The sequence below is a fragment of the Cebus imitator genome, unplaced genomic scaffold (genome assembly GCF_001604975.1).
Source record: "Cebus imitator isolate Cc_AM_T3 unplaced genomic scaffold, Cebus_imitator-1.0 Scaffold633, whole genome shotgun sequence".
In the NCBI taxonomy this organism is placed as follows: Eukaryota; Metazoa; Chordata; class Mammalia; order Primates; family Cebidae; genus Cebus; species Cebus imitator.
Genome location: NW_016107948.1, coordinates 187,063 through 214,867, shown reverse-complemented (window position 1 = coordinate 214,867; position 27,805 = coordinate 187,063). Strand labels below are relative to the sequence as shown.

The 27,805-nt window shown below is 44.1% G+C and overlaps 1 protein-coding gene across 3 annotated transcripts in view; it reads right to left on the bottom strand.

The window, feature by feature from the left end:
* Nucleotides 1-27,188, bottom strand: part of CNN3 (calponin 3) — a 29,215-nt gene extending 2,027 nt beyond the window's left edge. The window contains exons 1-6 of one of the 3 annotated variants that reach the window (XM_017517470.2): nt 26,726-27,188; nt 4,398-4,519; nt 4,118-4,184; nt 3,118-3,255; nt 2,665-2,781; nt 375-521 (exon numbers count right to left, since the gene is read on the bottom strand). In XM_017517470.2, coding sequence (XP_017372959.1) covers nt 375-521; nt 2,665-2,781; nt 3,118-3,255; nt 4,118-4,184; nt 4,398-4,519; nt 26,726-26,782 — 648 coding nt within the window. In that variant the 5' untranslated portion in view covers nt 26,783-27,188. Of the gene's footprint in view, nt 1-374; nt 522-2,664; nt 2,782-3,117; nt 3,256-4,117; nt 4,185-4,397; nt 4,520-25,511; nt 25,646-26,055; nt 26,521-26,725 lie in introns of those variants that run through there. The other 2 variants (XM_017517471.2, XM_017517469.2) reach the window with 2 other exon arrangements.
* Nucleotides 27,189-27,805: the final 617 nt, after the last annotated feature.

Here is a 27,805-nt window from a genome sequence, read left to right as displayed (position 1 = left end):
TGCCAGTTAAATCCTTCTTAGTGGAACACCAGATAATTTTACCTATTAAGAGCTCCTTAAAAAAAAAAAAAAAAGTATTTAAATGAGCAATATTTTACTTGGACTTTGGAGGAAGAACACTATAATAAACATTTATTTTTTTTTTTCTGGCTAGGTAGAAAGGCCAGCTGTTCTAACTGCCAACAAAAACCATGAGACACATCATACTTTTGCTGCTATCGAAAAGGTCTTTTGATTCTTTTGCTTTCCCAGCAAAGTTCACATTCCTAAAGGAATACACTCTAAATAAACTACACAAAAATGCCTACTTTAAACTTTCAGTCAATAAGAATAAAGTAAGTGTACTCTTGAACAAATAAAAAGGTATTGCTTACCTGGCTGGCTCCTTTGTTAGTGCCCATCTGCAGACTAATTGTGGTCTGGTCAAAAGGTTTATCAGTTTGCATTTTGGGATCATAAAGATGCCTCCTCGTCCCATAAGCTGTCATACCTGCCTGGCTGGCACATTTGTTGGTTCCCATCTTTTAGGTTAAAAATAAAATTCCACTAATTATCAGATGTCAACAATATATACAACACAAACAAAACTTTCCATGCTACTAAAAAGAACAGCACAACTGACAAGTTACTGAGCTGAGGCTCCAGCCAACTCTTCTATGCATTTACAAACAAATTTCAAGTGCTAACTTTAAAAAGAAAATTTTAAAGACATCCACTATACATAAAACCTCACACGTTGCACAGTTAAACATACTTGAACAGGTGGACTGACACACTAAAGTCATTACAGTGGCAGAATAATTTCCTCTGCTACTCTTTCACCAGATAACCAAATTTAGAGGCACCAGCTTCCGTCATTTAAACAGAAGCAATCCTAGGCCAAGCAATATGCTGTTCTGCTCCCGGAATGTTTTACATAAAATGTGAAAGCAAATGCCAGGTGTATTCTCTGGGAGTGTAACAACGGCTTCTTTAAGTTTCAAAATCACCAACATTTTCACCAGAAAAGAGCCACATTTTATTCCTGCAACTGCTATGTCCTTGGACAGAGCTGGAGAAAGGTGGAATGAGGAATTTGAACTCGGCAAAGTTCAGGGAAACAATTAACTTTTCTTCCCCGCTGAGAACAGTATGGCTTCAGGACTGACCATTACATCCTGTTCCAGTGGTTAAAAACACTTTTCTGATGTTGAATCTCTTTTCTTTAAAAATAAAATTAAAGAAAATCTTTATTACTAAATATAAAATCTGTTCATTGGAGAAAATTCAGAAAAAACATATGAGCAAAAAGGATGGGGACAAAAATCACTGTGTTGCCACCATCCATTCACTGTCAACATTTGTGAATACACTTTTAGCTTTTTTACCTATGTGTTTATGTATATATCTATAGATGCACGTACATATCTACATATACATACAAAAACATGTATGTGCATTTTTAATTTAAAAATGCATACTGACCTGATTTTTGATGATCTGATTTTCCCCCATAACCTATCTTTTCAAACTCTACTGTATAATTTTACATTCCATTTTGCTTTTATGGAGCAACCAACTGTTGTTCTGAAATGTAGGTTTCCAGTTTCTCACCACCAATACAATTTTGTACTGTGTAAAAATAAATCCAGCTTACAAAGACTCAGTCAAGAGAAGGGGCATTGTATCAAGCAGGTATTGGAGAGGAAAGCCAACAGCATTTAGGACATGAGCAATGATGTTTCCATGACATTCTCCAGGGGAACAATGAAGGGAAGGAAAACATCTCAACTATGTATGTCAGAAGAATTTAAACTGACAAATTCTAACAGGGCTTGGCTGCTCTATCATGCTTTAGTACTGTAAATAAGTGACTTTGGCATTAAGGTTTTGTAAAATTGCCTCATTTGGTCAGTAACATTAAGGAATTTATAAAGTGCATTTTCTGGCTGGGTGTGGTGGTACAAGCCTGTAACCTCAAGACTTTGGGAGGCAAAGGCAGGAAAACTGCCTGAGCCCAGGAGTTTGAGACTATCCTGGGCAACAAAGTGAGATCCCATCTACACATAAAAGATAAAATAGGCTGGGTGCGGTGGCTCACCCCTGTAATCCTATCACTTTGGGAGGCCAAGGTGGGCGGATCACCTGAGGTCAGGAGTTAAAGACCAGCCTGGCCAACGTGGCAAAACCCCATGTTGGCCAGGCTGGTCTTTACTAAATATACAAACTTAGCTGGGTGTGGTGGCTCATGCTTATAATCCCAGCTACTTGGGAGGCTGAGGCAGGAGAATCACTTGAATCTAGGAAGCAGAGGTTGCCGTGAGCCAAAATCACACCACTGCACTCTAGCCTGGGTGACAGAGCGAGACTCCATCTTAGGGGGAAAAAGAAGATAAAATAAAAAATTTAAAAATGCATTTTTTCTTTTAAAAAAATAGACAATATGATTCAAATAAAAATTTTCATTTCCTGGGGGAAATAACTGTCAAGTCAGGTGGCATACCTGAGGTTTCCTCTAAAAATTATTGTCTTATGGGCTTTAAACAGACGTAAATTATATAAACTACACACACACCCCAGTACTATAGTACTTCTATCCTTTACTTAGGAGAGGCTTAATATTTTGCATGGTAAGAATTAATCATTCTGAATAAGTAACTGAATATGCAACACCACATTACTTACCTGCAGACCAATTACACTTTGGCCAGCTTTTAATTTTCCTTCATCAAAACGTCTTGTCTGTTTTTCTGCATACTTAACTCCAATGTCAATGGTTGTATGAAATCCTTTTGTTTTAGCCTAGACAGAAACATGCACACTAACTGAAAAGGCCAACACAGTTTCACAGAAGGAATAACAAAGAAATGATATGACCATAGATGAAGGGGGCCCAAATTAGAGATGAAAAATATTTAAGGCTGTTCAGTAATACACTGCGTCATCTGAAATGCGAGTGCTCTAAGTAAGCTATCTAGTACCAGGCAGCTGATGTCAGCAGCCTTTCCACAAAGCTAATAATTACAGAAGAGAGAGGCCCCGCCCCACCTGATCTGAACTCCCATAAGAAAGCAATGATGCAATTCAACACCAACGTCGTGGGAATCTGTTAACCAGCCATTAAAGATATGTACGTACCAGACCTGCTAGAGCCACCAGAGTTGTCTGAACCTGGGTCATGTTTCCATTCTCAAAAAGATCATTTGCTTCAAATATGTCATGTGGCTTCATTCCGTAAGCCTGAATAGCTTTAATAAAGTTTCCAATATTCTCCAACTGTAAAGAAAGAGTTTTATAATATCTGAAGCTAAATATTGACATTCATAATTTCTAAGAATTCTGTCTTTATAACTAGTTACAAGATGCTGCCCAGAAAGCTGCTTGATGAGGATTCAACCAAATACATACTAAGCATGGCTCTCTCTAGAACAGAAAGAGCAAGAAGAGAGTGTGTGTCTCTCACCATGGGTCACATCGTGGTCTCAATATTTTTAAACAGTTAAGTGTTTTCAGGTTTTAAGGTCAAGATCTTCCTTATATATTTTAAAAGAATTCTGTATCAGAGCTTTCCAGGCCTAAAACTTTGTCAGAAGGTATTTAATTACTCATACTAATAAATAATTCATTATGTGTTTTCATTTTAATTTCAGAATAAATTTGTGGTTACTAAATACTCATTCTCTCATATCTCAAAACACATGTTCAAGACCAGTAAGTACCCCATTTTCCTTACTTATACATATTCATGAACTAAGATTCTGTCTGATACAGTGTTCTGCAGGCCACCGTGTGTCATGTGGAATGCCTTGCTTTTTCCCTTGTTTATCCTTAAGGTCTGGATTGCCTTTCTCTGTGTAAGCTGTGTCAAGTCCTTTCTGAATGTACACAGACCAAATGTAAGAAAACTTCTAAGCTAAATGTAATAATTACAGAACTAGTTCAATAAGTAATTATAGGACCATTAAAAAAAGCAAAAAAAATTAAATATGTACAAATTTCTGCTACAATGTTTATTTAAAAACTGTAATCAAAAAGTAAAACAAACAAAAAACCAAAAAAACCCACCAAACCTGAAATCAAGTTTTCACTACATAAAATGCAACCCATTAGAACCAGAGGTGGTTGGTTTGGCTGTTACCTGAGGCCAGTTCAACGAGGACTCATTGACCTTCTTCACTGAGCCTGGCTGTAGTTTGTTTATGAGTCTGAAAACAAAAACATGAGACATCTTATTTACTGGTCACACAAAAACAAGGATTGAAATATCAAGTTGCTCCCTTTAACATCAGTAAAGGAAAGCAATAAATGTATTGTAGAATATCAAAGTGTGACTCCCTGGGCTGAGAAGGAGATTAAGAGAGAAGGCCGTGGAAAGAACTGGAAGAGCAGAAACAAGACTATGGAGGGCCGTAACTCACTCGCAGAGGATGATGCCATCCTTTAAGCCCAGCTGGAAGTTGGTGCCAATGCTCATGCCTGTCACCTCTTCTATCCAATTGCGAAGATCTTCTTCTGCCTGATGATCATACTTGGATGCAATCTGAAATACAAGTTAACTTACTTTAGAAGAATTTTACTAAAGCACCAGAAACTGCTGACTCACAAAGCGCTCTGCTTTCACTATCCATTAAGACCACAGCTGTGAAGTGCAGTAAATGACACTCAGTAGAGCTCACTGGCAAACTTAATCAACTGTTACTGCTTCAGTAACTAATAACAAATTTTCGAACAGCACATGGAGAGGCTGGGACTGACAAGGAGAGAACATCCATCAAGAGACGTCAGATTTCCATTCATGACCCACAGGAAGTGACAAGGATTTAACGGTGTGTTACAATATGGCACTCAAACTTTAAGTCATTAATCACCTTACTCCAAAAAAAGATGGGGAAAGGATTCTGACACACGCAGTTATTTTACAGAGTATGTCACCTGGCCAAAACATAACATCCAATAGTTTTGTTGACTGGAAAGTTCTGGCGCTTGCCTTCTATTCAGCCAAATACACACTACATACCACCCACACACACTTTCCTCCGTACTAATTACTGTACAATATTTAAATTCTGTTTATGTAGTCGCTATCCTATTAAACTTCTTACAGGAAGGAAAAGCATCTAGTTCACTCAGATTCTTAGTACCTAGCATTGAACCTGCCACCCAAACATATGATAAAACTAAAAGAAAATTTGTTAACTTCTTACATGCAGAATTCTAAAATAAAGGCAACTCACCAACACAAATGCTATGCTATTATTATACATGGTAAAACTACTAAACATAAGTTTTGAAAGATCCATTTTTAATAAGACCACAGACCTCAATTTAAAATAATTTTAAGAATAAAATTTAAACAAAATATTGTTAACAAATCACATGCCCAAGTTCTGAAGCTATTCCTTGTCCTGGAGTCTTTAAAAGGGCTGGTTAATCAGGTTTATGGAGAACACAGCTGAGGCAGGCACAGTGGCTCACACCTGTAATCCCAGCACTTTGGGACAGAGCTGGGTAAATAGCTTGAGCTCCGGAGTTCAGACTAGCCTGTCCAACATTCAGAGCCCTCATCTCTACTAAAAATTAAAACATCAGCTGGGCTTGATGGTACATGCCTGTCATCCCAGCGACTTGGGAGGCTGAGATAGGAAAATCACTTGAGCGCACGAGATCAAGGCTACAGTGAGCCATGATCACGCCATCGCACTCCAGCCTGGGCAAGAGACCCCATCCCCCACCAACCTCCCCCCCAAAATAACCTACATCTGGGAAGAAGGAAAAAGCCAGTTTCATTTGTCTTCTCATTCAGCACAGGTAAAAATGCCAAGTATACATAGGAAATGCCCAGAGGATAGAGATCATGAGCTTGGGAATCAATTACATTGCTGGAAATGGGAATAAAGGTAGAAATGTCTGCTGTGCCATAAGACATATGGAGGTTTAATTACTGCAAGAAATGAAATGGCATCTTGACATTTTAGTCACAAGAAGGTCTCACAAGTTCCAGTCTACACCACCCATGGAGGAACCAAGCACAACTGTGGGAAATGCCCTAGGTTGCTAGTGCCAGAGCATATAGGACTGCGGGCTGCATTCAAGTCCTTTCCAAGAGACAGCCTGATCACTAGGATCAGGACAGACATTTATGAACCTGGCCAGCTTACCTGTAAGTCACTGAACAGTGAAAACCAACACCGAGTCTTAAAAAACACAGACTCAAAGTGTCACACTTGATCACAGTTCCTTTTTATGTCTATCAAGAGCTACAACAGCCTTTAAATTTCTCAAGATTGGAAAAAGATCCTGTTTCCCAGGTCAAATAAGTGGAAAGCTCTATATTCCATGTCCCCCTCTTAAAGGCTCCTGAGCCTGAGAGATCCCCTGGCACATAATTAGACCACTCCTGGGCTGCTTTCAGGGACTCTCTTCCCCTCCCCACCACACCAAAACATAAGGCTTCTGCTTTGACTGAGAGAGGGCCAATTATTTCACTAAATTACTGTGGCTTTAGGGAGATGGCAGTTCTTGATCCTTTGTGCCCTTTACCCCAAATTGGAAAAATGACTCTACAGCTTTGACAGAATAATGGATAATTGGTTTACACTGTAAATTTACTTAACCAGAATTACAAAAGGAAATCCAACAAGTTTATATATTTTCATATTAAGACGACTAACTGTGCAACGTTTCATAGATCAAGTCTGGCTTGGAGGTTAGTTTATAAAAGACAGTTTTGAGTACAATGCAAGGCTGTTTCCCAGGCTAGTCTCAAACTCTTGGCCTCACGCAATCCTCCTGCATGAGCCCCCCAAAGTGCTGAGATTACAGGCGTGAGCCACCACTCCCAGCCTCCATTACTCCTATTATGCCTCAGATAAATATTCTTGGATAATGTATCTCCTCCAACACATCAAATAAACCCATTTTTATATGGCGTCTTTCGAAAATAAATATTAAATTGGTAGACACATTTTTATTTTTTGAGATGAAGACTTGCTCTGTTGCCCAGGCTAGAGTGCAGCGGTGTGAACTTGGCTCACTGCAACCTCCACCTCCCGGGTTCAAGCAATTCTCCTGCCTCAGCCTCCCAAGTAGCTGGGATTACAGGTGCATGCCACCGTGCCCTTCTAATTTTTATATTTTTAGTAGAAATGGTGTTTCTCCATGTTGCCCAGGCTGATCTCAAACTCCTGACCTCAGATGATCTGCCTGCCTTGGCCTCCCAAAGTGCTGGGATTAAAGATGTGAGCCACCATGCCCCGCCGGCAGACACATTAATTTTGAAGTCCTCTCTATACTTTCACACTGGGGTCTTGTTCTGGGTGGCTGGAAAAATAAATTCTCTCCATGTAAATTGGAGGTGGGGGTATGAAAGGGGATAGGTAAAGAAGAAAAGAAGAAAACAGTACTCCTCAAGCATTAACTATGGAAAGCAAATTCTAATTGCCAGGTGATTGTTTTTTCCAAAAGTGGAGGCATTCTCAACTAGGAGATAGATTTTGATCAATCTGAAGAAAAACATAATATGCGGGTGAGAGGAGTTCCTGCCTTGGTGCCACGCCTGGCTCCATCTGTCTTTGCTATGGGCCCTGGGTTAGTTCCTCTAACTTCTCTGGATCCAAGAGGAAGGCTGAACTGGATGACTCTACTAGGTCCTTTCCTACTCTCAGCTGTCTACACAATTTGATCAAATAATCAAAAATTGATTAAGTATTTTCTCGTTTCTTCAAATGTAGAGAAAAAATTATGCTGGAGTAGTTTGAGGCATTTTGCAGGATGGTGATGACGATGGTAATTCTTATACCAAATGACACCAATTATTATTTAAGCAGAAAAATATTAAAAGCCTATTTATGTGTCCTTTGTTCAAAATGTGTCCAACAGATTTGGTGCCATGCCCCAAACTATGAAGTGATTACATACCTAACTTGAAATATCCTAGTAGATTCCAGTAAGAAGTTTTCATCTTCTCTGTTGACAGTTCTTGTCAAGGGAGTGATGAGACAGAAAAATCAAGCACTGGAGTCAGGTGGACCTCAGTTCAAATCCTGGCTCTACCAATGAGTGGCTGCAGGATGGGGCTCTGGACAGATGATGCTGTCCTTGAGACTTATCATATTACCATGTGCACAGAAGAAATTCATAAGTACATGTACGCAAAATTCAAGGCCCCAACTGATCAATTAAAAATTAAAACTAGGAAGGCAGCCACACCAAATAACTGTTGGTTTAGGTTGAGGGTTTCCTTTAAGTAAAGGAGCAACGGCATTCTTCTATCCAAATACTGAGAGTATTTTTCTAGTAAGTGAGCTTTATGCAGTCAGGCCAGCTAAACAACATCATCTTTTAAAATCAAGGAACTGAGAGCAATTTTTAAAAGTCATCTTTGGCCAAGAAAAATGATTCACTATTTTCATCTAAAAAGCTTTAATTTCTGAACTGGCAGAAAAATGCTGACATTTTCTTTCTCTCACCGAAAGAAACCTAGCTTAAAATAATTGCTTAAACTAACCTCATTAATACTTCACGGAAATTTCACTCTAATTTACTTAAAATTTACTCTTCCAAGTTGTTGATAAACATCCTTTTCTTTATGCTTCAAGATTTATTTTACTTGGCCTTCCCACGCTGCTTTCACAGACTTTCTGCTTCACTCTTTCAAATCCACAGCAGTCCCTCTCTTTATATGCCCACCCTTCGTTTCTTAAGCACGCACAAATTCTCCAAGCAGTTCCTGACAGCGTTCTTCGCATCAAGGTGCACATGCAAATGATCCAGGAACCCAGGAGAATCCAGTCTGGACACATCCGCTGGAGGCTCCTCCCTGAAGCTCTCTAACATCCCTCTTGGCAGATACAACCAACATGTGAAGAAAAGGAACAAGAAAAAAGCCTCCTGGGGCAATGGATGCAGCTAATTCTCCTCCGGCATTCAGCCATCAATCTGCTCTGCTCCAATTCCTCTGACAACTTCACCTGCTCCTCTTCATCTTCCTGTGCCTGAGTCCAGGGCTCATCTCGTGGTGATGGTGGTGGTGGCTTCAGCCCTCAGAGCTTCCCTTGGTTCTCTCGTCAGGACAGCCAAGAGCACCAGTGTGCAGTCACCCTTCAGTTCAAATGCAGGTCAGTCCTTTCTTGTTTTATGACCTTTCTTTAGCCCTCACTTTCTTTTATAATTCTAAAATAATAATTGTTTGGTTTTGTTGTTGTTGTTGGTTTTTTTTGAGATGGAGTCTCTCACTCTGTTGCCCAGGCTGGAAGTGCAATGGCGAGATCTCAGCTTACTACAACCTCCGCCTACCAGGTTCAAGCAATTCTCCTGCCTCAGCCTCCCGAGTAGTTGAGATTACAGGCACCCACCACCACACCTGGCTAATTTTTGTATTTTTAGTAGAGACGGGGTTTTGCCATGTTGGTCAGGCTAGTCTCGAACTCCTGACCTCAACTGATCTGCCTGCCTCGGCCTCCCACAGTGCTGGGATTACAGGTGTGAGCCACCACGCTAGGCCAATTCTAAAATAGTAATTTTTTTTTTTTTTTTAAATTAGGCTGGGCAAGGCGTGGTGGCTCACACCTGTAATCCTGACACTTTGGGAGACTGAGGCAGGAGGATCCCTTGAGCCCAGGAGTTCGAGACCAGCCTGGGCAATATAGGGAGACCCTGTCTCTATTAAAAAAAAAAAAAAAAAAAAATCTTAGACATTACAAAAACTCAGGACCCTCCAAAGTTCAACCCTACCCAACAAAATCTTATTCCTTTGTACTATATCTGGCAGGGGATAGGAGGTAACTACAGACAATGCCTAAAACAACTATTGGAGAAGGTGATAATGAAAACAAGGTTAAGAAACACTGAGATACACTGATGTACAAGTCTCTCCCCCAAATCACACTCCCTTCCCAAAGGGAAGGGCCTATCCTTCAGCCAATTATTCTTCCAGCCCACATGCACACATACCACACATCAATATTAATCATATATCCAACAGCTCTGGTCTAAGACCGCCTTTAGAAACACAACCCCAAAGGCCTATGCATCCTAACAGTGAAGGGAGACATTAGAGCAGATACAAGCCTACCAGCTGCTGGGAAATAGCCATGTCCCTCCCTGGCTCTGAGATTTGAGAGCTTCCCCCTCAGAATGCTCAGGAAGGAAAACAGAGAAACAGGGGAGACCTAGCTTCAAAAAGGACCTCAACAGCTGACCCAAAAGCACAATTCCCGCACTGCTGAATGGTGCTTCTTGGTGTACGCAGGGAGCATTCAGCCCAAGTGCAATTTGGAAAAAAGATGGGGGCACACCTGCCACGAGGTAGAGTGATGATATTCATGTACAAGAACTGTCTGATGCCCCCCCTTAGACCCAGGACATTCCAAAATCTACTGAAGAATGAAGACTGCTTGTCTTTCACATGTATTCCTTTCTCACAATGCATTATCATCACAGAGCTTGTTCAAACCTGGAAGCTGACAATTCCAAGTTACTGTCCCTGGCGATTACAAGTCTCCCTAATTTCAGTTGTGTCTGAACTCTCACTAGGCACCTATTTTGAGCCACCAGAATAATCCAGCATTACTCCAAACTCTCTAAGTAAACTCGTATTCAACATTAGCTTCTGTTTTTCAAGTGTTCCCTATGTTCCTTAGATTCTACTTTCATCTTCTTTCTCCATTATTCCTTATTTCTGTCCATCTAAATGACTGGTTCATACCAGGCACAGTTCAAAGGCAACTCCCTGCCCTAAAAGCTTACCTTCTAGCAGAAAGAGATATTAAACAAGGTATGTTAAAGAGTTTGCAAATATATATATAAAATAGGGTGTCTAAAATAGAGACTAGAACAGTGGGGGCTACCACGGTCCTCAAATAGGAACCAAACAGATTTCTGTCTCAAATATCAAGATTCCTCCTTTCCTTCCTTCTCACTATCACTTGCCATTCTTGATATCTCATGCAAGGACAAGGAAGAGGCTTCAACCTTTTCATCTGCCTTAAGTCTCTCCACAAAGAATCCTATAAACATGCACTGAAGATCACATGCTTTCAAGTCAAACTTTAAGACACTGTGTTCCCAGTTCCAGTGTGACCTCAGTAAGTAACTGAACCCAGGGCACCCCATTTCTTGTGGGTAGACTCCTTCCTTCCAGGGCCACTGCGAGGATGAAGCCTGTTCCATAGGAACGTCCAAGACCCACTGCAATACCCGACACATAGCATGCCCTCCAGTTTTATCAGCTTGAGTGCCGAGGTACAGAGCATTCAATTAACCAAACCCCACTGCAACTTGTTCCATCTATTGTTTGCAATCGCAAAGAAACCCCTGCTGCAGACAGGCTCACCTGGGGTGCCAGCCTTCACCACGGTGTACTCCTGAGGCTGGTTCCTGCCTGTCTTTGCAAAAGCTCTTGTTGCTGCTTAGAATGTCTTTGCATCTGACATTCTCAGACTGTTGCTGACAAAAAGGATCAAGGAACAATTTTACAAAATCAGGCATATATCTTATGGAGGGTAGGATTGAGAATTTCAGAGAAAATCACTTTACATTTGGGACAGTGATGTGAAGATAGAATGTATGCCTTTCTCAAAGTCACCACAGAATCGAAGACTCATTCCATGGCGTGAACGTGCTAAAGATTTGATGTGGAAGAACCAGACATCTGAAAGCTGTGGAAAATCATGCTCGCCTCAGGTAAACAGGAATAAAGTCTAGGAGCATTTTAAAGCCAGGTCCTCCTCTCAGAGGTACAACTGGATCTTCAGATCAAGGTATCAGCATATGGCACCAACCAGCACGATTTTTTACCTGACTATACTCCAAATGTGTATAGTCAGGTAAATACAAAGACATTATATCTCACAATATACAAAAATGTATATCATAATATACAAATATTGTGAGACTGGCAAGAAATTAAAGCTTTAAAAATAACTAGGATGGGTGCAGTGGCTCACACCAGCAATTTGGGAGGCCAACATTGGAAGATCACTTGTGCCCAGGAGTTTGAGACTAGCCTGCGTAACATAGTGGGACCATGTGTAGAAAAACTGCAAAAATTAGCTGGGCACGATAGCACACACCTGTGGTCCCAGCAACTTGGGAGGCTGACAGGTGGGAGGATCACTTGCGCCTGAGAGGTTGAGGCTGCAGTGAGCTGAGATCAGGCCACTTCACTCCAGCCTGGGCAACAGAGAGAGACCTTGTCTCAAAAAATATAAATAATTAATTAATTAATTAAAAAGGACCTAGTCCAGTGCCTAAAGCAAAGGGTATAATGGTAGAAAGATGCAGAGCAAACAAAATGTCAATTTTGTCTTCTCTGTCTAGAAAATGACCGTTAGACTGCCAAGCTTAGAGCACACATAGTTTAAAGTGGATTTTTCAAAGGCTCAATCTAAACAAGGAGGGAACAAATATAGACGCTGCATTCCCAGAAAATCTAGGCTCAGAAATAACAAGAAACAAAGAAGTGTGTATCAAGCGGCTGACTGTGAGAGAAGCATTGGCAAACAGTAATAACAAGAACCTAGAAAGAGGCCTGCTTCCATCCCAACCCTACTCAGAGAGCAAGGCTCTATTACTGGCTGGAGGCTGCCAGGCGCCCTCCTAGACTGGACTCCTGGGGAGAGTGTGTGCAAACACTTGCGGGGGGAAGGGCAGCCATCACCAAGGCTGCATGGGCACACAAGGCATGTCCAAGAACACCTGCCCATGTCCCCTCCTTGAGGGAAGAACAGGCTCTTGTCCATCTTTGTATCCCTCATGCCCATGCCTGATACATAGTGTGTACTCAATTCATGATTTTTCACCCACTGATAAGATTACCAACCTAGGGAAATGCCTTAGATTTAAAGATCTATCTTGTTTCGGAAAGGCATCTGCATGTGAATGCCACTGTCTTTTATGGGCGTCGCATCTCCTTGATCTGCCAATCTGGTAATCTTAGATGGCCCCTAGGGATATAATTTTGTTACTTTCTGATAAAAGTTCCTTATGTCTAAGGCACTCCTGAAGTTCAGTTTAGCAACCCAAGAAGTAGGGTACAGTCAGAAGGAACACCATGCCCACTGTGCTGATTACGTCATGGCAGAAGAAACTCATGGTGATGTGTACCTCAATGTTTGGATTTAGATGTGTTCTCTTCTGTTTTGGTCATTAATGATTTAGAAACTATTGAGCATACTTATTAAGGAAATTGGGAATCAGAAGGATCTTTCTTATATAAACACACAGTTTATTCAAAATATATGTAAAATCCTGCCCCAAAGTTCTATCATTAGTAATGCCCACTCAGTGAGCTGAGTAAGTTAAAAACCCAACACTATCTTGGTCTGCACAGTTATATAATTCTTTATAAAATAGTACTGCTTATTTAAATCAAAACAGCCCCATGAGGTTACCAAGGAACGCATTATTTACAAGAAATGGGTGCGCATGGAGTTCATGTGAGCCAGAAAACCTCCCAGTGATCATCACCATACTTTACAGACAGGAAAAGTCAATTTGACAAAGCAAGGATTAGAATCCTTCTTCTACATGGAGTTGTCTACCTCACCAAGTGATTCTGTTGATTAAAACAAAAGGAGCTAACGCTTTGTAATCAAAGGAAGTCAGTTAACAATCCCAGTGTACTCTGGTAGGTTAAATCATATCTGTGGCAATATGATCAATTCTGAGTGATGCATTCTGAAAGGGGACACTGATAAGCTGACATCAGTTTATAGGAGTAAACTAGGTGGCGAAAGGATAAGAAAAACCATATACATCCTATTATGAGAAACTGGCTAACCAGGAGTGGCTACATATGGAAGTTTAGGAGGCGAGTTAGCTCCCATCTAAATTTTTTAAATGGAAGTCACACAGAAGAGGGAGGTGATTTATCCGGAGTGGCACACAGAGGACAGACCAGGCACACATATGTAGAAATTCCCAAGAGATGAACCAGAAGCAAACAGGCATGGAAAAATACCATGTTTTGAGTGCCAATGAAGCACAGGCAAGAAGAGAGGACCTCCAACAAAGGTTGTTGGAGAACATTCTCTCACTGGGAAGGAGGCCAGGCAGGTGTTGAATTTTGGAGATCTGTAGAGATTTTGCTGAAAAGAGATGAAACAGGAGATGTTCTTCAAGCTTTTGTTTTCTTTGTCTCACCGCTAGAGTATCTAAGAGCCTAACTCATTCCTACATTTGTAGATATCAGCTCTTTGCCACTCTCCAGATTGTCAAGCGCTGTCTCTTCAGCAGGACCTCTAGGTACCTACCTCCCAAATAACCCTTGAGTCAGGAGCATGGGTAACACTGAAGAGCTGTCATTTATATTTCCACAACGACAAGGCACGTGACACGTTTGCAGCTTTGCTGTAGTTTCAGAATGTACACCTCCTTCCTCAACTCTTCAGTAAGCCCGCTTCACAGGACGAGCCTCACCATCTACTGTGACTCAAGGCAGGCACGAAATCCGCCTCAACATCACTGTCCCAGACATCCACTGTCCTGTTCTGAGAAGAACTGGTCTCAACCAACCTGGGGAACCCTCATCTCACAGATCACTGACCACACTCATCCCCATGGTCCCATCTGCCAACACCAAAACTGAGTCAAAACACCACACAGCTCCTTTACTGAGGGCTATTGATGGGACAAGGCATGAAAGTAAGCCAAGGAGAAATGGGATCTCAGCCCTTTAGGTCAGCCTTGGTAAATCTGGAACTCCTCTCTGCATCTAGATCCAGGTCTGGATCTCAGATTGCAAATGCTTTTTTGCTTACTACAATGGAGTCTGTCCCATTTGAGAAAGGCAGCTTTACATAACCAGCTACAAACAGAGTGGACACATCTGATTTTAAACATGGGATAAATGCTGATGGAATCTTACAGATATGTAAACTGTGCAAAAGAGCACAATTTTTTCTCCAATGAGAATTAGAAAATATGACACTTCCATTAAAAAGTAGGATAGAATTTCCTATTTTTCTCTCTCTTTTTTTTTTTTTTTTGAGACAGTCTTGCTCTGTCACTCAGGCTGGAGTGCAGTGGGCATGATAATAGCTCACTGAAGCCTCAACCTCCCAGGTTTTAGGGATCCTTCCACCTCAGCCTCCCGAGTAGCTAGGACTATAGGCATGTGCCACCACAGCTGCCTTTTTAAAAATGTTTTGTAGAGATGAGGTCTCCCTATGTTTCCCAGGCTGGTCCTATTTCCTCCTTTTAAAAGTATTCACAGTGTGCCTTATGTTGTTGTTGTTTTTAAGACGGGGTTTCACCATGTTGGTCAGGCTGGTCTTGAACTCCTGAACTCAGGTGATCCGCCCGCCTTGGCCTCCAAAGTGCTTGGATTACAGGTGTGAGCCACTATGCCCGGCCCACACTATGCCTTATGAAATAGCACACAAAGATATACTTTTTGAGACCCTAAGTAAAAAGTCATGAAGTTCATTTTGCTTTTAATGAGGATGTGTGGAAAAAAGATGAAGTCAGAGATAAGGCTCAAACACTTGCATGTCACCAAGTCGTACACAAATGCCACCCAAAGATGGGTTAGATGCAAACTGAAGTCCAAGCTTCTAATACACCAAGACAAAGAGGGACATAATCAACTACGAGATTCAGAGTTCCTCCAAAAGAAAGTCATGGTTTCCTCTTTCCAGTCCCGAAGTCTGCAAGGATCTTGTGACGAGATCACAGGGGACCCTCCACAGTAAAGGAAAACTCCATATTTTACATAATTGTAATGCGATCTGAGAGCATAGATGAGGGAGAAAAATAAGTTCCTCTGGAAGCATTACATATTCCATCAGAGTGCTATGCCCCAACACAAAGGTCTCTTGGAGATTATATGGTAAAGGCTTGCTACATACAACCAGGCTCAAACAAAATAAACCCACTTCGCATCCCCTCCAGATCAAGGGCCAATGGAAAGAGGCGAGTGAGGCAGTGGCCAGGCTCCAAAGCCACAGCCCAATCAGCAGTACGCTCACAGGCAGGGCTTAGCCTGGGCCATCTCTTCCTATTCCTGCCCCCTTCCCCATCGGACATCAGTGGCTCCAGGATAATAAGGTCAGAAGTAAAGTGACACCCCTATTTCATATGAAAAGAGGACTTCTCCACATCAGTGCCGCGTTTTCATGGTCCTCTTACCATTCCCTTCCCGGCTGGGCCCCTTCTCTTACCACTGACCTTCCTGCCCTTCTGCTTTGCTCCCACCCACTATCTGTTTTTGAGCTGTTGCCTTTACTTGGTCCATCAATGGGCACAGGCTACCCCGTCTTCCCTGAACTGGCAAATCTTTGACTGAACCTGCTGCCAGCCTCATACACTGTCCTGTTTTTCATTTATTTCATGCCAAGCCTCTCCATTTCCTCACTTAGTACTCTCTCCTAACACTTGGAAATTTGCTCTACTGATGATCTCTCAAAAGGTCACCAGTGCAGCCTGGGCAACACAGTAAAACTCCATCTCTACAAAAAATACAAAAAATTAGCCAGGCATGGTGGTGCATGCCTGCAGTCCCAGCTGCTGGGGAGGCTGAGGCGGGAGGATTGCTTGAGCCCAGGAGGTCAAGGCTGCAGTGAGTCAAGATCGAGCCATTGCACTCCAGCCTCGGGGGAAACAGTGAAGGGGGAGTGCAGGGAGGGAGCAACAGGGCAAGATCCTGTCTCAAAAAAAAAAAGGTAATCAGTGACTTCTCAGTAGCCAAATCCAGTGGCCTGTTTCCAGTCATCCTCTGGGACTCTATGTGGCACCTAGTATTTTCCAGGAGGCCCCTCTAATCTCTCCTCCTCCAGCTTCTTGCTAAAGGTCTTTATCCTGGGCTTCCCACTCTGGTCTGCTCTCTCCAGCATCACTACCCTCTGGTCTTGAAACGTCAATTCTCCCTGAACTCTGGCCTCAGATTAAAATGGTTAGGAGCATGGGCTCTGGAAACTGAATGCTTGGGTTAGAAGCCCATTTCCACCATGCACCAAGTTTCTTCTTTGGTTTTCTTCCCTGCCAACCAGAGATCATTAACAGCACTTACATCAGAAGGGCACTGGGAAGAATCAATGAGTTTATTCACAGTTGTGAGAACTCAATAAATGTCAATGCTTATCCTTCCATCTATGCTTTGCTGGCCATTCCAATAAAGATACTGGAAAGATTTCCTCCTCTGAATTCAACATATCATTAAAAACCAATTACTTCACATGAATTGATAGCCATTTTGATAAGATATCATCTTAACGCTACCTAAAGCTTCCTGTTTAAAAAACTGCTTTATTATCAAATAATTTGTGAAAGAGATGCCCTCATCCCATCCCACTGCCAACTCCCACCTGAGTCTGCTGGGGATGAGCGATGGAGTAGGGATTACAGATGTCAGTGACTCATGACTTGGTAATAAAGAAACTAAAGCAAGTTACTTTTTTCTTTTTTTAACATCAAAAGATCCTCCTCCTCTTTCATACCGTTGGTAGGAAATAATTTTTTTTGAAGAGCAATTTGGCAATACCTAAATACATTTAAATGTTAGCTCAAAAGTTATACACTTTTCCACACAACAACTTTTTTTTTTTTTTTGAGACGGAGTCTTGTACAGTGGCCTGATCTCAGCTCACTGCAACCTCTGCCTCCCGGGTTCATGCCATTTTCCTGTCTCAGCCTCTCAAGTAGCTGAGACTACAGCCACGTGCCACGCCCGGCTAATTTGTTGTATTTTTAGTAGAGACGGTGTTTCACTGTGTTAGCCAGGATGGCCTCAATCTTCTGACCTTGTGATCTGCTGGCCACAGCTTCCCAAAGTGCTGAGATTACAGGTGTGAGCCACCGTGCCCAGCCCCACACAAGTACTTTTAAAGGAAACATCTACCAGTAGGTAGATGAACTTTTTTTTTTAAAGATAGCCTTTTTTTTTTTAAGACAGTATTCACTGCTTCAGTAGGGAAGCAGTGAATAATCAGTGGAAATCCATACAACAGACTATAATTCAGTTTTGAAAATGGCTGAACAATTTTCCAAGCAGTATAAGCAGTTAGGGCAGGGGTAAGGGATACAGGATACTTTCACTTATTTACTTTTCTATTTTGGAACTGTTTGCACAAAGAGAAGTGGTTCTCATAAGCAAGGAAGATGGCACCCTGAGGTAGATGTACTGTCTTCAGGCAGAGGTGACCTGTCCAAAGGTTGTGGGCTCAGCAGAGATTCAGATCCAGATCTGGCTCCAAGTCTAAGTCTTTTCCATCACTGGATGCTCCCCCCATCCCTACCCCACAACCAAGCTGAGACAGGAACTCTCCCTACTATATAGTCTTAGCACAGGCAATTATACTATCCACCTGAAGATGCTTAGACGCTGGTTTAAGATAAAGTCCTTTTAACTCACGGAGACATGACAATATATCCAAATGTACCCACCACCAATATCATCGTATCAGACTAATGCATATGAATATATTGCCCAGTTGCAGAGAGGACTAATTGGGCTGGACGCAGTGGCTCAAGCCTGTAATCCCAGGACTTTGGGAGACCACAGCAGGCAGATCACCTAAGGTCAGGAGTTTCAGACCAGCCTGGCCAACATGGTGAAACCCTGTCTGTATTAAAAATATAAAAAATTAGCCAGGCATGGTGGTACAGGCCTGTAGTCCCAGCTCTTCAGGAGGCTGAGGCAGGAGAATCGCTTGAACCCAGGAGGTAGAGGTTGCGGTGGGCCGAGATCACACCACTAGTCCAGTCCAGGTGACAGAGCAAGACTGTTTAAAAAAATAATAAAAGTTTTTAAGATACTTAGTAGAGATGTTTCAGACTAAAAACACTTTAACTCTTCCACTGGCCCATATAAAGACTAACCTCCTGCCACATCTATGTTTTTGAAGGTGATGTAAGACCGACTGCAGGACAGGGGTCACTAAAGAAGAAAAAGAGGCGGGGGAAAGCCTAGAGAGGAAGAAAACTTGAAATGAAAATCTGGCTGGCAAAGAATGCATCTGTGTGTGTATGAGCTGGGAGAGGTGGGGATGGGGTTTTTTAAAAATACAACATCCAAGTCTTTGAAGATAAGGAAAATCCAGAAACAAATGCACCCCAGTATTCAGAGTAGAGAATGGGACCATTCAGGGGAAGGCATCTAGCCATAGGTGGACGCTAAAGAGCAGCCCTAGGGTTCCAGCTCAGGCGCTAAGGACCAAGGACCGCAGCAAGCTCACAATATGATGCCTAGTGTACGTATAATTTCTATACTATACTCGGTTAGAAACATAATATGATTGCTGTTGCTATTTTTGTATTCAAAGTAGAATCACGTGTTTGAATTAACCAACAGCATGACAGAGACTTGCTACACATGGTATTGTTTTCTCTCCTCCCACAAGAAACAAGGAGACAGGGAAACATGCACTAAGGAAGCACACTCTATCCATTCGCAGAGCCCGGTAAAACTAAGGGTAAGACGTTGTAGACAATGGAGAAAGATCAGTGTCCAAATATTTAGGAGTGGAGAGGCGAAGAAGCAATGCTGAAGTTCCCTGGCCACGGTTCCCTGGAAAATGCCCCACAATTGGGGAAACAGCCATAAATGCTTAGGTTACACTCACCCAGAAGAGTGCTTCCAAGCACAAAAGGTCTCCTCTTTTTTCTGCATTCATGCCTCCAATTCCCTGACCTTCCCACTGCAGACACAGCGCCCAACAGTCACACCTACACCCTGAAGTTTCCTGTTCCTCCCTACCTTGTGGGGAAAAACTAGGAATTAGTCTTCTCTACTCAAGGACTTGCTTCACACAGGTCTCGGTAGAGCCTTCATATGAACACATAAACTGAAAGCCTCCAGATTCAAACACTTGAAGGTAAATATGTTAACCAGCCAGCTGTGGAGGAATAAAAGCCCTTGGATGACAGGTATAGGGACATCTTCAAGTTCAAAAAGATTCACATGGCCATAGGTTTTTGTAAAACTTGGGTCAGGCACAGTGGTTCATGCCTGTAATCCCAGCACTTTGGGAGGCTGAGGCAGGAGGATCACCTGCCTCGGTCAAGAGATGGAGACCATCCCAGCCAACATGATGAAACCCTGTGTCTACTAAAAATATAAAACTTAGCTGGGCACGGTAGAGTGTGCCTGTAGTCCCATCTACTCAGGAGAACCCGGGAGGCAGAGGTTGCAGTGAGCCAAAACTGCGCCACTGCACTCCAGTCTGGCAACAGAGACTCTGTCTCTGGGGGGAAAAAAAAAACCTTAAAAGATATTTATATATTTTTTGTAATGAGGACTCCAAAACTGTATAAACTTCGTCCCTACAAACAACCTGGATCTACCTATGAGCTCCAAGAATCCTTAACAAAAATCTCAGGGTACAAGTACATATGAATGACAGTTAAGAGCCCATTTGTGGCTATAAAATAAGTTCAAAGTTAAGGAGAGCCAATGCACATGGTATATGCTACAGGAGGGTAATGCCTAGAATTAAATGGAACTTGCCAACAAATTCTAAGGACAAGCTTCCTCTAACCACCACCTAGTTATACTAAGAAAGAAAATGCAGGGGAGGGCACAGTTGCTCACACTTGTAATCCCAGCACTCTGGGAGGCCAACGCAGGTGTATCCCTTGAGGCCAGGAGTTCAAGACCAGCCTGGCCTACATGGTGAAACCCCAACTCGAATACAAAAATTAGTCAGATGTGGTAGAGGGTGCCTGGAATTCCAGCAACTCAGGAGGCGAAGCCAAGAGAATCACTTGAACCTGGGAGGCAGAGGCTGCAGTGAGCATAGATGGCACCACTGCGCCCCAGCCTCGGCAACAGAGGGAGACTCCATCTCAAAAAAAAAAAAAAAAAAAAAGAGAGAGAGAGAGAGAGAAGAAAATGCATGTCCTCACTTTCCTGAACACAATGGTAATGACAGGTGAAAAAACAAAACCATCCAACTGTGCTTCCTCTTTTTATGCCACAGGTCAGATTCATCATGGCTCAGCATACACTGTTAAAAAGGGGAAGGTGGCAGGAAACTCTCACTAACCCTAATGTCCCAACCTGGAAGGGAAACAGGCATAGGGAAGAAAAGCCTATACCTCTGTTGATGGTAGTATTAGCAATGCCATCATTGTCAAGATTGTTTCTGAAATCTAAAAGAGTGGCTAGAGGCAGAACAATTTCCACAAATACTAGACTATAAAAAGCTGGACAGTGAGCCTGATAATAATCCTCATTAAAACTCCTAAGTAGGCTGGGCGCAGTGGCTCACACCTGTAATCCCAGCACTTTGGGAGGCCAAGGTGGGTGGATCACAAGGTTAGGAGTTCAAGACTACACTGGCCAACATGGTGAAACCCCATCTCTAAAAAACAAACAAACAAACCAAAAAACTCCAAGGAGGAAGCACGGTACCTCCTGTCACTTCAGCAAAGTCTATCTTCTTTATCTGCTTTGGTCGAGACAGGAAAACAAAAACTAAAGCAAACCAACAGCAATGGCTGGTTGCTACCAGGAGCAAAGTCACGGCCTGGATCAATGGCCCCTTCTCCAGCCGTATTCAGGAAAATGCAGGCACTGGACAAACCATTGCAGAGGACACCTCTACCAGTCAAAACATGTCTTAAGAGATAATCCCAAAATCAGCAGCAAAGATGAAAATTTTCAATGTCATAGTAACTATTAAACTACTTAAGAAAAACAAGGCTAGGAATGGTGGCTCACACCTGTAATCCCAGTGCTTTAGCTGGCCACGGCAGTAGGAACATTTGAGCCCAAGGGTTCAAGACTAACCTGGGCAACATAGTGAGATCAAAAAATAAAGTATTTTTTAAGAATATTTTCTTTTTAACCACATCCTTCAAAATCATCACACTTGCACTACAGAATTATCTTATGTAGACAACAGAGGTAATTTTTAACTTCCTATGTCTAGAGATAGCAAAATCTATTCCTAATAAATTCATTAAGTCAGTATTCAAATATTTATTGAGCATATGCTATGTGCCAAACTATATCCTAAAATACTGAACTTGAGACACACCCATGAATAAGAGAGTTTTATCTCTGGTGGGAAGAGACAGACAATAAGCAAACAAAAAAAGATTTTAATTAAAAACCAATTTCCGAACATTCAAGTTTAAAAAGAAAAAAGCTAAGCCCACCAACACATTTTCACCAAGATTCTGCTGCTCTAGCAGCAAGACAAGGCAGACCATCTTTGGGTATAATTTATAGCTGGGTCACCCTGGGTTACTCTGACTCAGAGCAGCTGTGCATCTAAAGCGCACCCAGCAAAGAGGCTGGGAGGACTTCGTGGACGCTTGTCCTATCTGATTAATACTATATGATTATTTAACTTACTCTTCAGCAACCAAAGATTTTGGTAATAAGTCTTCCAAGATGGTTTTCAGGTGTTGAGAAATACCATTTTGTAACCAAGAAGATCCTGTGGGAAGCCGCTTTGCTCAAATCAGACATTCCAGGGAAGCGGAAGACTAGAAGAATGTGCATTCCGACTCCGAGCTTCTTAATATTTCAGTTACCCTCTACCCAACCAAACACACCAATGTAAGATTATTTCAGCTTCCCCCTTCCCACTCATCTATTTATTTCTTCTACTTTCCCTGAGACCTGTAAGAAAGGTTCCTGTGGCATTTGCTCCAAGCCTAATGAAGACATGCTTCATTGTGACCTCAACTTGACAGGAAACTACCCCAACATTTTGCCAGGAAATGCTGTGCTTCCCTTGAGGACCTGTTAATTTTTTTCATTTATGAGGCACAATGCTGTTTCACTTTTCATTTTAGTTCCCAAGATGCATTCAAGGGCCTGGCTCAACCTATAGAGTATCTGTAGGGACCATTACTTTATGAGTGTTTCCATTATCCACCGAACCATCCATACCATTGCCTGCATTTTCCCTCGCCCTTCTGCTCTCTGATGGTTTTTGTAAACTGCAAGTTATTAATCATTTGGTGTCATTTTTTTTGTTATTAAAGAAACTTTGTTCATATTCCAGGCTGAAAGTTTGAAACTTTTAGGCTTCTTTTTAAGGCTGTTTTCACAAAACTTCTTGCCTATTAAAAAAAATAAGTTTGGCCGGGTGAGATGGCTCACGCCTGTAATCCTAACACCTTGGGAGGCTGAGATGCGTGGATCACCTGAGGTCAGGAGTTCAAGACCAGCCTGGCCATCATGGTGAAACCCCATCTTGAAAAATAAATAAATAAAATAAAAAATAAATTTTAAAAAAAGTTTGTATGTTCTGACATATATTATCATCTTTATTTATTTATTTATTTATTTGAGACTGAGTCTCACTCTGTCGCCCAGGCTGGACTGTAGTGGCATAATCTCGGCTCACTGCAACCTCCGCCTCCCGGGTTCAAGAGATTCTCCTGCCTCAGCCTCCCGAGTAGCTGGGACTACAGGCACATGCCATCACAACCGGCTAATTTTTATATTTTTAGTAGAGATGGGGTTTCACCATGTCGACCAAGCTGGTATCGAACTCCTGACCTCAGGTGATCTGCCCACCTCTGCCTCCCAAAGTGCTGGGATTACAGGTGTGAGCCACTACACCTGTCCATGAATCATCATCTTACCAATCAAGTGTCTTAGAAGATTTTTCCCTGAAATTTTACTGATTAAAGTATTTAAAATCAGAGACCTCCTCAATTCACTGATGAACTGTTTTTACAGCTAGAATATTATATAACAAGACCAAAAGCTCTTAATGCAAACCAAATACTTAAAGACACAGGGACATACAAATTTAAGAAATATAATACCAACAACTAATTTTCTGTTACTAAGAGCTAATAGCTACAATACAGTTGCTAAGTACTGACTGTAAGCCAGATACATCACCACAACATGGTGTTTGGGGGTGGCAACTATTGTTTTCCCCTATTCTACAGATTAGAAAGGAGACAGAAGTCAAGTAGCTTGCCTAGCATTATAGAAGGCAGAAGCAGCAGAACTGGGACTAGAACTCACAAATGCTTGACCCCCAGGTCCACTCCACACCGTCTCCCCAGGATGTTTCTACACTTCTTTGTTAAATGAGATTGGGGGTGGATGGGGGTAATCTGGCATTCAAGCAATGTATCAATTATGCAATAAAGAAAAAGTAAGAAGGAATCAAAAGGTCAGAACCTCACAATGTTACTTCTGCATATACTCCACCTTTCACCTGGGAGTCCTGAGGCCTCAGTCATGGCTATTTGATTCCCAGGCCCGGAACAGATCAGAAACAGTATCACAAAAATAATCACAATGTCAAGAAGTGAAAAGTGGGTAGCAAAAATGGGGGGAAGGGTTGGGCACCCTGGCTCATGCCTGTAATCCCAGCATTTTGGGAGGCTGAGGCAGGGGGAATCACCCGAGGTCAGAAGTTGGAGACCAGCCTGGCCAACATGGCAAAACCACAGGGTTTCTACTAAAACATACAAAAATTAGCCAGGCATGGTGGCAGGCATGGAGTAGCTAGTAATCCCAGCTACTCGGGAGGCTGAGGCAGGAGATTCGCTTGAACCCGGGAGGTGGAGGATGTAGTGAGCTGAGATCTCACCACTGCACTCCAGCCCAGGCGACAGAGCAAGACTCCATTTCCAAAAAAAAAAGAGGAAGGTGACAGTAGAGCTTGTGTAAAACATCCCCAAGTACTTCCCTCAACACTTTTAGAGTTAAAATTCTTAGAACAGTCCAACTTCTCTGACCTTGAGCAAATCTTTCTGAGCTTCCGTGTACTGATCTGTAAATGATGTTGGATAATCCCAGCAATCCTCCTCACCTTACAGGACTGCTCTGCTGTTAAGATCAAAAGACTTCCTATGAAAGAATACTGTCTGAATGGACCACAGAAATGAAAAGTGGTTATTAAAAAATGGGCTCAGTGCTTAAAGGGATAAACCCACAGCCTTCATAACTAACTTACCAAAGGTTCTGAAAACTGAGGTTTTACTGTTTTTAAACATTTATGATAATTATGATAGTGATCTAGCCTGTGTTTGCATTTCCTCGGGTCTGCTCAGTAGTAAGCAGGAAAAGGGCAGAAACTGCTACATTAGTCAGCAAAAAGCAAATTTGCATGGATATTATTAACATCCAAGAAAAGTAAGTCACTTGAAGGACTGCCAATGTTATCAGTACCTCAGTTACAATGCAAAAGGTAGTAGAGAGACCCAACTGCTGCCGGCCAAGATTCACTGGGGGGAATTACAATTAATGTGCACAACTAGGCCAAAGTAGCATGTCCAACATTTCAGACATGCGGATTCCTCTGAAAAGCTTCCTAAAGTTCGGTTTGTAAACCCTAGGAGGAAGGGAACATTAACTTGTTACAAACTTTTCAGTTGGTGAGGTTTGCACTCAATCATACACAAACTGCTTATCTTTCTGCACTCTAAAAAACTGTTTAGCAAACTGCTGTCTACTATGGGCAACACGTTTGAAAAGGACCTAAACGTTTCCATTTTAGATAGACAGACTAAAATCATCTCCTTGCTTCAAAGATGGTATGATGCGCAGACCAACAGCGGGAGACAAGAGCCACAACTCTCCCTTGGGGTTTGACAACGGTGCGCTTCATTACCTCTACATAATTCGCGTCACACCGCCTACACCCGCAGCCCCAGGATGTTCCAGTTCTGACAATGCCAGTGCCTTCTACCAGCGGTCGGACGGTGCGGTGGCAATCCTGACATGCTTGGGCTCCCGGGAGGTTAATGGGAATTAAAACACAGCAGCCCTCCTTTGTGGCGCTTTGGCCAGAACAGCAGAAGGGAGACAATGAGCGTTCTGTGCGCAGTTCCGCGCCGATTGGCTGGTCTCTCCCCCTAGAAACCCCTGATGTCATGGGCTTGGAATGCAGAGAGGGAGGAAGGAAGGAGAGGATTTGGGGAGGGGGACGCCTCTCATCTCTTTCCCAGGCCAAAAGTCCCAAAGATAAACCTAACGCATTCTTGGGCTCAGTGGCAAAGCTGAGCGTCACCAAATCCCCATCGCTCCAAACTATAAGCCGCCTCAGCAAACAAGCCCTCAACAAAAGCAAGACACAAAAATAATCCTTGATGCAGTGAAAGTCTAATGTACTACAAACTTCTCAGTGTTTTATAAAAAGCAGATATCACTCCCACAGCGGCGCGCTCAGGCTTTGTCTCCATTTTTTGCAAAAGCAGCAGCAGCGGCGGCGGCAGCAATCTGCCTCTGAATGCTTCCCAGGCACTGAGATCGAAGACCGCGATGGGTTCCGGACCGGCTCCCGTTCTTCGGAGGAGGCCCTGGGGTCGGCGGGACACCAGGCGGTCTCTCTCCCTCGGGGGAGGCGCGAGGTCCCCCAGCAGCCGGGGCCCGAGCAGATGGCGGGGGCTGCAGCAGCGGCTCGCCGGGTCCCTAGCCGCGCGGACGGGCCCCGCCTAAAGGCGACTGGCCACGCAGAGCGCCCCCTTCCCGGAGGGCGCGTCCTGCAGCCACCAAACGGCCCCAGAGACCCCCGCAGCCAGAAAGGCCGGCGCCGCGGGACTCCGGGCGCCCGGGAACCCACCGCCCGTCACTAGTGCCGTCCCACCGCGCGGGAACAAAGCCAGGCGGGTGCCCGGGAGCCGGCGCCGCGAGCCCGGGGACGGGACGCAAGCGGGACAAGCAGCTACGCTTGCGCCGCCTCGACGTCCCCTCTCGGGAAAACGGTGAGCCACAGCGCGAGGGGTGAACGAGGCACGGCCCCGCGCCAGGCCAGTCCGAGGGTCCCCAGGGCCCGCCTCGCATCCCTCGCCCCGGGAATCCCGCGCCCGCCCGGGCCGGGCGTACCTTGTTCTTGACCTCGGCCGAGAGCCCGTAGGAAGGGCCCTTGTTGAAGTGGGTCATGGTGGTTCGGGCGGCGCGAAGAGGCTGCGCTGGGGTCCCGGGTCTTTAGCACTTCGCTTCCCCGCTCCTAGCCCCGAGTAGTGGCCGCCGCGGGGGATGCTCCGAGCTCGCTCCTCTGGGTGGCGCAGGAGACGGTCGCGGCCGCGGGGCGCGGGCGGTGCCTGGGCGACTGGATCCGACTGAGTGCTGCAGAGCTTCGGGGTCCGGTCCGAAGCGCCTGGTTCCACGCTCGCCGCCCGCCTCACTCGCCGCCCGCACCGCGGGTCTCCTCTGGCCGCCCCCGCCTCCGCCCGGGCCTTCGGGGATTGGCCGCCGGGCCCGACCAATGGAGGGCCGCCTCCTCCCGCCTCTGCGCCGAGGGGCGGCGCGGCCAATTGAACGGCCGCTGGCCCCGCGCTCCTTCCCGCTCCCTCCCCGCGCGGTCCCCGGCCCCCGCCCCAGCCCTCACGCCACCCGGGCCGGCGGAGAGGCGGCCCCGCCCCCGAGCTAGGGAGGGCGCCTGAGGGCTTCCCAGCCACAGGCGGTTCCCATCCACCTCCAGGCATCCTCCGCGGCGGGCCGGGCCGGGCGGGCGGAGGGGAGCGGAAACCCACCGGGGCTGGCCTGCAGCTGACCCGCCGCCTCCGTCTGCCTCGTCCCGGGCTCCAGGCCTAGCGCTCCCAGATGCCGGGCAGGATCCCTCCGCCCGCTGCTGGAACACCAACAGCAGCCTCGGAGCCTCTGGGCTGGAGGAATGGGGCCTCCACCGACACCTGCCTGCTTCTTCCCTCACCTCGCAGCCTCCCACACCTGTTGGTCTGACCTCTGCCCCGCCGCTGCCACGGGGCAATTTAAGGCTTTTCACCTGGTTCTAGCTCACTCTGTCTAAACCTCTAAATGCGGTGCGGAAAAAAAAAAAAACTGAGGAATGTGCCATGGCAATGCCTGGGCATTTCAAGTCCTTTTCCGGATTCTCATCAACCCCTCTATACAGGCATCTTTATCCGGAATTCAGCTAGTCCCAAACCCCACTTGTGTTTTTGA